The 12,344-nt window shown below is 36.7% G+C and overlaps 1 protein-coding gene and 1 pseudogene across 1 annotated transcript in view; one reads left to right on the forward strand and one right to left on the reverse strand.

Annotated features, from left to right (window-relative positions):
- Positions 1-1,117: 1,117 nt before the first annotated feature.
- Positions 1,118-2,753, forward strand: LOC102488681 (transcription factor Spi-C-like; annotated as a pseudogene).
- A 7,110-nt stretch (positions 2,754-9,863) lies between these two features.
- PEX13 (peroxisomal biogenesis factor 13) overlaps positions 9,864-12,344 on the reverse strand; it is a gene marked incomplete in the record, with an annotated part of 17,711 nt that continues 15,230 nt past the window's right edge. The window contains 1 exon segment of the mRNA XM_027773344.1: positions 9,864-12,329. Within this exon segment, the coding sequence (XP_027629145.1) occupies positions 12,183-12,329 (147 nt within the window).

Raw genomic sequence — 12,344 nt, forward strand, 5'->3', positions numbered from 1 at the left:
TATTATTAACAAGTGCTTATCACTTTTTCTTTTTTTTTTTTTAAGAGAGATTTTTGCTGTAGGATGTGTGCTCACTGGAGAGACAGAGAAAGAAAGCAAGAAACCACACACACACACACACACACACACACACACACACACACACACACACTGGGGGATGGCCATGCTGCCATCCCTTCTCCTCTGTTCTCCTCTCGTGATCTTGGACACGCATGCACATGCACCCAAGCCCAGGACTCAAACCATGGTCAACTACCTGAGAGTCCAGTGACATAAGCATCAAGCCATCTGCTGGTCCCCAAGTGCTTATCACTTTTAACAGCATGAGTTAATCTACAATGAGCTCTTATCATATACCAGGCACTTTGCTAAATGCATAATACACAGCATACTTTAGTCTTCTTAACAACTCAGTGAAATTGGTATGATTATTATCCTTATTTCATAGATGAGAAGAGTGAATAAAAGAGGTTAAATTCTCCAAAGAAACTAACTAGAACATGGCCAACTACAGTTCAAATCCCAGACCTGGTGGCTTGAAAATCATGCCAGGTGGGTATGCATGCATGCCCAAAATTGCAAGAAGAGAATGGAGAAGGGCTTGTGGTGTGACCATCCCACTAGGGGGTGATTTCTCACTTTCCATCTCTGTCTTTCTCCGGCAAGTGCACATGCCCTATGGTTAAAAAAACAAACAAACAAACAAAACCACACACATACACAAAAACAATTGAGTATTTTCTATCCCATGAAAGATATCAAAAACAAGAATTGAAAAATGATAAGACTAAGCTAATTCCAAAATCTGAACTTGACAAGGAAACAACATCTATTATTATTAAGAATTAGTTTATTTAACTTTATTTATTTATTTTTATTTGACCGGAGAGAGAGGGAGGGAGAGAGAGAAAGTGGGAAAGCAAGCCACCAAGTCTGGATCTCAGTCCAGTGTCAGCCATGTGGGAGTCCAGCATCCTTAACCACCATGCTACCTGCCAGCCCCAAAATGACATCTAGAATTTATAAACAATTTCTTGTACCATAATCAGCGAGAGAAAAACCTAACAGAAAAATAGGCAAATTACTTCTCTAAGAATGGAAAACTAGAATGACTAACATGCATAAACTTACTCTTATTAGTAAATGCAATTTCAAAATTGCAGCTAGCGGGTTAGGAAAGGGTGATGCAGACAGGTGTTCTGGTGGAGGAGGAGGTTATTTCAAGTGGATGCTAGACTGGGCTCTGATGGACAGAGTCATTAATTTCTTAAGGAAGTATAACTTGAGTTGAGCAAGACAAGCTGAGTCAAGCATTTTAAGATGATTTTGAGATACTCAGGCCACATTCAACTGGAGACCTGCAGTACTCAGCAGATTACAAAAACTACCTGGCTTTCATCAACTATTATCCTCATATTTGAGGAAATTCCAACTGCTATGGAATGTTGCCTACAGAAGAAGCTTTCTACAATTGGAGAACCATACTAAGCAATACTTCAGACTTCTATGTTGAATGAAAATATTCATCAAACTCTTTGGAACATGACTGAAAACCAGTTAATACCACCTGCCCTTTTCCTGGAAAAGGGAGGAAAAGGCAAGAAGGTCCAACTGTTTGAAGACTTTCACCAATCCCTGTGTAACCCATAGTGGCAGTGTATTCAGTGAGTAGGTAGAGCTAAAGATATCTTCCAATTTGTGTTGAAAAACAAAAACTTTCATAACTTTGGAGGGAAAACAGCAACTGCAAGACCATGGCTTACCAGAAAACAGCTGGCCACTGAGGAATTAGGTTAGAACCGGGAAAATCTCCAAAATCCGGAGAAAGCTAACTTACCAGTTCTGTGAGGCCATTCTTCAGAGGTTCTCTTCCTATTTCTTGGGGAGATTTTCTACTCCCAGTAGGTACGTGATCAAGAATATCTCAGTTTAGGTGTGCGATAGCCAGCGCGGGGGCTCCCGGCTCCGGTGCGCCGCCTCCACCGTGGTCTGTGGCCTGGTTCCCCAGTGGCTGCTGCTGGCCAGACCCTGCGTGGGAGCCGGTGACCTGCTACGGAGCCCAGGAGGTGGCATGGTGGCCAGCCGGCCGCGCAGGCGCGGAGCAGCTCACAAGATAAAATAACAATCCACTTTATGAACCATGATGGTGAAACATAAACGACCAAAGGAAAAGTTAGTGACACTCTCCTAGATGTTGTGGTTGAAAATAACCTAGATTTGATGATGTGAGGAAACCTTGGCTTGCTCCACTTGTCACCTCATCTTTGAAAAGCACATATTTGAGAGATTAGAATCAATCACTGATGATGAGAATGACAGGCTTGATCTGGCATTTGGGCTGACAGACAGATCACATTAGGGCTACCAAATCTGCCTGACAAAAATCAATGGATAATATGAGTTCAAGTACCTGATGCAGTGGCTGATGCCAGTCAGTCATGGACATGGGCAAGAACTCCTAAACTAGAATAAATAGGAATACCTTAATGAAATTTTACCTATTGTTATAATTATTATTTCTAAATATAAGGAAATGAGAACATGGATGAATGCATTTATTATTAGGATTAACTTTATTAGTTTAATTCAACTTGTGTAACTACTGAATTTTACAGTCCAGAAAGTGCTCAATTTTCATTTTGGTTAAATTATAAAAATGTCAATCAAATATTAGAAAAAATAGTTAATATGGTAAATATTTTACTTACATTTGTTTAGCAACTTTAGCAAAATGTTTTCACATATTCTTATGTCTCTTTACCTAAAAGGTAGCTTTAAAGAAGGGTATTATTGTCTCTGATGTAAGGGCAGAGCTCTAAAATGACTTGTCTAGACCCATACAACTAATTAGAAAATCTGTACTAGAATTTGTGTCATGTACCTAATTAAAAGCCATATGTTTGGACTGAAATTGGAAAAATAGAAGTATCTAGTATGTAGAAGTTGTTAGATGTCAATGTATATGGTGAAAAATATTTAATTTAGTGAACTGTTTAATTTAAAAGATAGTAATTTACTTCATATGTTCTTATTCTTTTCTGAGAAAAAATATCTCTAAAAGTTTAAATAACTGGAATGCAAATTGTAATTACACATGTGCTAACCACCATGAGCTAAGTCATCCTGATTGCTAAATATATGCTCATGCTTTACGGTTTCCTGGCATCAGAAATCCCTACAGGCCTCAGGATTTTTTCTCTGAAAGCAAATATTGAAGAGAGAGAGAAAGAAAAAAAAAACTCAGTTAATTTCCTCATTGCTATATTTTATCAAATAACATAAAATCTACACTAACATTGTGGTAAATTCTGCTAATGAACACCTTTATTATATCAAATGATCCAGCCCCACTGGAAAGTAAAGACATGATGTTCTTGTTCTATTTATGCTCGGCTACTTTCTTCAAGATTAACAATGCCAGTACAGAGTACTTGATTATATATTGATTTAAACATTTTCCTGTCATATACTCAGGTAAAAAATAATGCTAACATGGGGCTGGCATGTGGCATGGTGATTGAGGGTGCTGGACTTCCACATGGCCAAACGTGGTTCGAGTCACAGACTTGGTGGCTTGCTTTCTCACTTTCCCCCTCCCTTCCTCTGTCTCTTGCTCTGTCCCTTTCTGGTCAAATGAAAATAAGTAAATAAATAAACAGTTAAAAAACATAATTCTTTTTTTCTTTTTTTGCAGAGGTTTTTGCTATAGGGCACGCGTGTGCTCACCAGAAAGACAGAGAGAGACAGAGAGACAGAAAGTGAGAAATCATGCCGTGGGGGGGGGGTTGGCCACACCGCAATTCCTTCTCTGCCATTCTCCTCTCGAGATCCTGGGCACACACACACATGTACCTAGTGTGAGTTTAAGCCACAGGCTCCGAGACTTGAACTGTGGTCAACTACATGGGAGTACAGCAATATAGCCATTATGCCAACTGCTGGTCCCCAAAACCGTAATTCTTTAAAAAGCTAATGCTTACATGACTGTTGACTTTATAAAAGAAATGACTTACAAAGAAATGATTGCATGTGATAGTGTTCAGGTCAAAACGTTTTCATGGCTTTAAAAATGTCAATGGATGGGGGACCAGCAGTTAGCGTAATAGCTATGTCGCTGGACTCCCATGTAGTTGACTGCGGTTCAAGTCCCAGACCCGGTGGTTTAAAACTCACGCCGGGCGTGTGTGCGTGCGTGCCCAAGATCCCAAGAGGAGAATGGAGGAGAAGGGATTGTGGCATGGCCATCTCCCCTGGGGGGTGATTTCTCATTTTCTGTCTCTCTGTCTCTCTCTGTCTTGTGAGCACATGCGCCCTGTAGCAAAAAACCTCTCAAAAAAAATAAAAAAATGTCAATGGATGTCCTGAACCTGTGTCCTCTGTACTTCCTCTCATGACTGGTAATTGTGTGAAACTGAAGAGATGATGACCTAAGGAAAATGCCAACTTTTTTACAGACAACAAAACTCTTGAAGCTTAAAAAAAAAAAGAAAGAAAAAAAATACAATTTCATAAACATCAGATTAGCAAAAATCAGAATATACTGAGTGCTGTTGATGATGTAGAGAAAATGAAACCCTCGTGTATTGCACGTAGAAGGGTAAACTGCTAATCATTCCTCCCTGAGAACGAGCATTACTGCAATTAAATAGAAACATAAACAAAACCCCATCGTCTGCTCTATGACATATATGCCAGAGAATACAGGGCAGGTTCATAGAAAATCATGTATAAGGGGTCTTCAAAAAATTCATGGGAAAATGTATTATGAAAAAACTAAGCATGGATTCAAAATAAACTTGTGGCTGGCTCTGTGGTATGGGGTTAAGGCAGCCAGATTTCATATGGCCAACCATTAAGTTCAGGTTTCAGACCTGGCTGCTTAAGACACACTGGGTGTGTGTGCATGTGTGCCCAATACTCCTGAAAGGGAGAGATGGGCCAAAAGGGATTGTGGTGTGACCATTCCTGGGAGGAAGGGGCAGCAGGGGTAGCTTTCTCCTCTCTCTAGTGATCACACATATCCCTTAGCAAAAAAATAAGTAAAAAAAGAAAAATTCATACTTTAACTCTATTTTCTTTTTTCCCTCCCTTTTATCTTTTTTTAAAGAAAAATTTTAATAGAAAATTAAAAATTTCTAATAGGAAGGAAATATATTCCATGCCTAAGACATGTGGGTGGGCAGCTGCCAGAGGAGGACAATTGTTTTGGGCATGATAGGTGTTACTTTTATACTGGGGGTTGGTGATGAATATTTAGCAGGGAGAGGTCTGTCACAGTATCTGGCTTCTTTGGTTTCTGGGGCTTTTTCCGGCACTTGTGCATCTCTCAGGTGAGGATTTTAATTACCTCAACATACATGCCCAGGGTGGTCTTTGAAGGAATTAGGATCCATATCTGGATGTACTGTCATGAATGCTGACTTAGTGTTTCATCCCAGTGGTCAATTTCTGTGTGTATATCTGGGACAGGAGAACAAAGACAACCCTTCTGGTGCCAAGAGCCAGTGGGAAGGGTAGAAGGAAGGAATCTTCAAAGAGGTTTCGGTTGCATTTCCTGATAGGCTCTTCCTTGGGGTTTGCTGCCCTATTTACCTACTCACTGGGTCTACTTCCTGTCTCAGAATCACTGAGTTTCTCTTGAACTAAGATTTCTGTTGTACACTCAACTATTTTTAAGATTTCCAACATGAAGTGACTCTAGGACTGGTCCTATAGTAAGACTGATGAGTATCTAACTATTCTGCTCTTTTTCCACAAGAAGTTTGGCACTGACTTCTGCTAACTTCTTCTTAGTCTTGTTCAGTTTATCTGATAATGATCTTATATGTGATTCTTCTAGATTTTCCAATTCTGTTTTATTACACTTGAGAAGCTCTTTTTTTGAAGAGTTCAAATTTCATCTTTCTAATTCTAAGTTCCATTTGACTTATTTTTTTTTAACTGGGAGTTTTTAAATTTTTAAAATTTAACTTTATTTATCGTTATTATTTTAATTTGACTAGAGAGAAAGTGAGAAAGCAAGCCACTGGGTCCAGGACTAAAACGTGGTCAGCCATCCAGCACCCTTAACCACCATGCCACCTGCCAGCCCCTCCATCTGACTTCTTATTGAAGCATAATTACTCTCTCTTAACTGCTCTAAGTTTTCGTGAGCTGCTGCTTATGCCTGTAAAAGTAGATTAAACTTTTTATTTTTTTTTTATGGAGAGGTTTTTGCTATAGGGTACACGTGCTTGCCAGAAAGACAGAGAGAGAGACAGAGAGATAGGAAGCAAGAAATCACTCCCCAGGGGGGATGGCCATGCCGCAACCCCTTCTCCTCCATTCTCTTCTTGGGATCGTGGGCATGCATGCACATGTACCCAGCGTGAGTTTAAGCCAGCAGGTCCAGGACTTGAATCGTGGTCGACTACATGGGAGTCCAGCGACATAGCCATTACGCTAACTGCTGGTCCAGGTTCAACTTCTTTTAACTTTTTTTCTATATCTTGACTTGCTCTTCCTTCAATCTTCCATTTATACTGTTCTACTTGAAAATATTCTACCATAGTTATTTCCATATGACTTTTGAGGTTCACTACTTATTGCAACTTATTCTTCTCTAGTTTTTACACATTTCTTCTGTATTCCTGTCATAGATGACAATTCCTGCTAAAGAATTTGATTCTTTGAATCTAGATGTATGTTTTGAAGGTATAGTTTCCAGTTTTGCTGTAAAATCATCAATCTTATATTTTAGCATATTAACTTGAATATGCATTTCAAATTGACTGGCTTTTCAATCTCTTGGAAACGAATTTCTCCAATTTCATATTAACTTTGTTCTTCATTTCTAAGAGTTTCTTAAATCCAGTTATCTCTTTCTCTAATTCACCATTTTTATTTCTTCATCCAAATTATATTCCAGAGATTGTTTTAACTTTAACTGTTCCTTTTCATCTTCAGATGTCTTCTTTTCTCCTCCTTTTGTTTCTCTAATCTCACCTCATTTCCAAATGCAGCAATCCCTGATGTTGAGTCATGTCCCTTTCTTTAAGAGAGAGGTATTTGCTATATAGGGCATGTTCAAGACAGAGAGACTGTGAGACATCACCTCCTAGGGGGATGGACATGCTGCAATCCCTTCTCCTCCATTCTTCTCTCAGAATCTTGGGCATGCAGCATGCATTGACGCGAGTTTTAAGCTGCTGGATCCTGGACTCAAACCATGGTCGACTATGTAACCATTATGCTATCTGCTGATCTCATTTGTCCTGTCCCTTTCTATTTCTCCTTTTAAATTCTCCCAAAGTTCCTTAAATCTCTTCAACTCAGAGTCAAACACAGATTTACTCTGCATTTCCAGCCCTGGCCTCTTTAAGCCATTTGATCATTTATTTCTTCTTTCTCTAATTCTCTTCTTTCATGAACTTTTTGAAGTACCAGTATATCAATTTGTAGAAGTGTGAATAGCTAGGTATAACCTAAGAAATTTATAACTATAAGAAAAAAAAGCTGAGGTATGTGAGTACAATAGAATAATATGTACCCGTTAGAAGTATGTTAAAAGTAACATGGACAGGTTTTGAAAACCTAATTACTTTATGAACGTTAGAATATAATTTATACCACAGTTTAATTTATATAAAACTTCAAAACTTATACAAATAAATATTATTACATGGTTTTTCCAGGAAATATATAAAAATAAGGATGATGGCCTGGAAGGGGAAACATTAAACACAGCAGAGAAGGAGCAGTATGGAACTACGGCAGGAGATGGGTAAAAATCAGTAAGGTAAAAACAGAACGTATGTATAGCCTTTCTGGACCAATGACATTGATGTCCTTAATGAAGAGAATGATCAATGATTGGCTCAACTCTTAAGCATTTGAGGTCCTTATAAAACAAAATACATATTTTATATGAGCAGAAACATTTTTAAAAATTATTTTATACAACTTTATTTATTTCATTCTGGCCAGAGAGAAACAGAGTGAGAGAGAGAGAGAGAGAAAGAGAGAGAGAGAGAGAGACGGCAAGTGAGAAAGCAAATTGCCAGGTCCAGGACTAGAACCGTGATTGGCCATATGGGAGTCCAGCGCCTTTAACCACTGCTCCACCTGCTGGCCGCCCGTGGAAACATTTTTAAGATTCAGTTATATCACTTAGTATTTATCTCTTGAAATAGGAAAGTCCATACATAGGTCAGAATATAGGAAATATTCCACAGGATTCATGAGGTAGCTGACATGAAAAGAAACAACTCATTCATAAGTTAAATAAAAAACTATACAATATGAAAGAATATTTCAAGGCAATACAGATAATACAAAATTTCCGTGTTGAACAAATATTCCACTGTGTTTTCCTAAGTTAAGTTATTCTAGTAACCAGTAAAATAATTAAAATTATATTTTGGGCAAAGCTATAAGTACAAGTGAACTAATTTTAACTTTTTAAAAAGTATTTAATTTTATTTATTCATTTATTTTAATTTGACCAGAGAAAGAGAAAGAGAGGGAAAGTGAGAAAGCAAGCCACCAGGTTCAGTACTCAAACCATGGTTGGCCATGTGGGAGTGTGTAGCGCCTTAAACACCATGCCACCGGCTGGCCCCACTAATTTTAATTTTTAAATTAAAAAGATTTTTTTAGAGGTTTACGTTATGATGTGTGTGTACTTGCCAGAGAGAGAGACAGAGACAGTGAGAGGGAAATTGAGAAATCACCCCCCAGGGAAGATGGTCACACAGTAATTCCTTCTGCTCCATTCTCCTCCTGGGACCTTGAGCATGCACACACACACATGCCCGACGTGATTTTCAAGCCACCAGGTCCAGGATTTGAACTATGGTAAGCCATGTGGGAGACCAGTGACATAACCATTATGCCACCTGCTGGCCCCACAAATTCTAATTTTTAATTAAATATGTGTGAATCAGAAATTCTAGACTAATAAAAATACTCTTGACATTTTTACAGTCCTTAAGACGTTTAAGTGTACATGAAAAAATTTTCAAAACTTAATTGCGATTATTACTTTTTTCTTTATTTATGTTATCGTGAGTATACATGCAGGTGAGAGAGAGAGAGAAGTACCCTCCAACAGGGCACAGTCATGCCATGCCCCTTCCTCTAGTCTTTCTGCTTGCCAGGACTGGGCATGCACACATGTACCTGTTGTGCTTCAGGCCAACTGTCTGGGATTCAAATCACAGTCGGCATATGGCTTCCAGTACTGCAGTGGGGTTATATACTAACTATGCCACAGAAACTGGACCACATCTCACTTTTGATTGTATTATGTATTTTTAGAGAAGTACACTTACGTGAGGCAGCCATCCTCAATGTTATCAATGAGGAAAGTGAAAAATAAATAATGGAACTTAAGTTTTATAGTAAGTAGTAATGTCCAGACTAGAATCTAGGTCTCCTATAATCTAGATGTTATTTCTCTTAAAAAAAAATTTAAAGAGGGTATATGTATTCACCAGAGAGGGAAAAGCACCCCTAAAGGTGTATGGTCACAATGCAAGCCCTCTCCTTCTCTTCTCTATCCTGTTGAGACTTTAGACATACAGGCACACATGCCCCAAGCATTTTTCAAGCTACTGGGGTTTAGATTCAAACTGCAGTTGGCCATGTGGAATCTGGCTCCCTTAACCAATATGTTAAAAGGCTGGCCTGGAGTGTTACTTTTATTTTAACTCACCTGTAGATAATTATCATATAAATTCAAAGCTAACATTTTTCTTTAAATTGCAAAGAAGTAGCACATGGTTTGTAGTTGGAATATACACAAAAATATGAAGAAACAACCTAATTTTTTACATTCATTCTGATCCTGCAAATGAGTTAACAACTGATTTTTAAAAAGCCAATGAAGTTTAATATATTTTTATTTAATCAATAAAAGAAACTTCACAATCTATTAAAAATAGAATCTGAAGTGCATTTAATTTCTGTTCTGATAGTGGTATTCAAATAAGTATATAATTATGACACACTGACAGACTAAATCAAGTACCTAAATAAAATGTTAAAACATGAAAATTTAGTCTTCTTAACTTTTCCTTTCTGAATAAAATACAATCAGAAAACTTAAACTTGCTTTCTTTCTGCAACTTATGCCTTGTTATTTAACTAAAAATGTTTTTATTTCAGTTAGTTATTTCTGTAAAGTAGCACTCCTTAAATAAGTTTCTAAAATTAATATTGGAGCCTTGAACATAACATTTAATCTCATCTAAAAAAAGTTATTCTAAAATTGTCATGATAAAAGAAATTAAACATTTCACTGCTTATTGCAGTCCTAAATCTCTTTTCTATAATTTTAACAGAAAAGGAATTTTCAGACACAAATAGTTGCCAGATAATACATTTTGCAATTTAGCATACTTACTCAACGATAAACACCTTAAAAGTTAAACTCATTTTTTCTGTGCTTTATTCTTCTCCCTATACAGCTTTAATAGAAATAAATTCTATCCTACTGACTTAACCTTTTCTAACCTTACCAGAGTTGACTCAACATTTCACGTATGCTTTACTTCTAGCATTCAATTTAGATGTTTTAACATCAAATTTAATAATCTATCTATTCAAAAATTTATTTCAAGAATAAAACTACAATAAATTATTCTCTCACAAATCAAAGCTGAACTTTTAATTGTAGAACACAAACGGAAAATAATATACAAGAAACAATCTCCTCAACTTGAAGGCTAACACCTGGGTGTCAGAAAAATAGGCCTACAATAAATAAATTTTACAAGTATTTAGTTTTTTAACATAGGGCCAAGGTTTCTATTTTAAATTGTATTTTAATTATTACACTGTCATTTCAAGAAAGTGCTTCCTGAGAAGTCTCTAGCAAAATTCTTCTATGGTGGATATATATTTGGTTCCTGTATGTTTTAGTCTGAACTGTTCTAGAATTACTCATTTGGTGAACATAAAGTCTATAAGAAGAAAGACAAAAATACTAAATCACTCTTTATCAATTAATTCAAAGTTTCCAACCGTATCTGTAAATGCATTCTTGTACACCTGTATCCCTGACAGTATCTGTAGTATGATCATAGCAAGTATATAAAATTTTCAGTTTTGTGGGGAAATATTCAGTGTATTGAAAATTAGCTGCATTAAAAATAATTATCAAACAAAAAAACCCAAATCAAATAGCATTATCATATTCTAACTGGCAATTGAGCATTTTATTTATAGTATCAGTAGTAAAAATCAAACCTAAATCAAATATATATCCAACATGACACATTTTCAGTGTTTAAAGAACATTCTGAATATGGAATTTTGAAAAGCATTTACACTAGGTAGAAGCAGAGAATCTATGGAAACATAAAAATCATTACTGCTTGAACTGATTGTATCATTAAGTGCAAACTCATAGGACTTGAGCCCTAGCTGGAGAAAAATGAAAGTAAATCTTTTATATATTTTAACTTATCTGGGATGAAAAATAATCATACCATAAGGGGGTAAAGTTCTATGATCCTCAGAAGAAATGGAAATGTTTATAAGAAAGATAAATGTCAAACTTTTTACTAGTAGGGAGAATGATTGGGGCTAACTACTCTAGAACCAACTCCCTTATCATACTTCTAGTGACCTTTCACTTTTTAAAAGTAAAATAAAAGGTAATAGTATCAGTTGTTTGTAGGTGAAAACATATTACTGCCTAAAGTAAACCCAACACTGTACATTATACAGACCAGAAAAAGTGTTTATTATTCAGTTTACTTAAAGTTGTAAAAAAAATTGGCCTTTTTGCCTGTTCTCATCTTATATATTATTTCCCAATTTCTGAGGAATTCCAAGTCAGTTAACCTAAAACTTTAAAAAGCATTAATGATCCCTCCTGCAGTAAACTGTGCACTTTACAGTTCATCAGTCTTACTCTTCCAATAAACCTAGGAATTTAAATAAGACGAAAACATTAGCAATCTCCATAATCTTTAAGTCTATGTGAACAAGTGTCCTCATGGTCCAATTACTTGTAAAATGTAACCAGGTCACTAGACCAACATACTAGTGTATAACTTTAATCATTTCTAGCAGCAAAACACCTGGAGTAGCCCGCAACAAATGTTTTCATTAGACTGTATATTAATTTCTTTGTAAGAAATAATTTTAAAAAGTATTCTAAAATGTTGTTCAACTGCAGGCAAACATGAAAAATATCAAAGATCTTGTTTATCTCCACTTTTCCCAGTGGAATCGGGTGTAACTGGAACCTTACTAGTTTCGACAAAAACAGATTCAAAGGCAGCCTCTTGTTCATCCAAAGAATCAGCAGCGATGGCTCCGTTACCTAGTGTTGGGTTGTTTGAAGGTTCCTGCTG

Source organism: Tupaia chinensis, unplaced genomic scaffold, assembly GCF_000334495.1.
Source record: "Tupaia chinensis unplaced genomic scaffold, TupChi_1.0 Scaffold000341_1, whole genome shotgun sequence".
Taxonomy (NCBI): domain Eukaryota; kingdom Metazoa; phylum Chordata; class Mammalia; order Scandentia; family Tupaiidae; genus Tupaia; species Tupaia belangeri.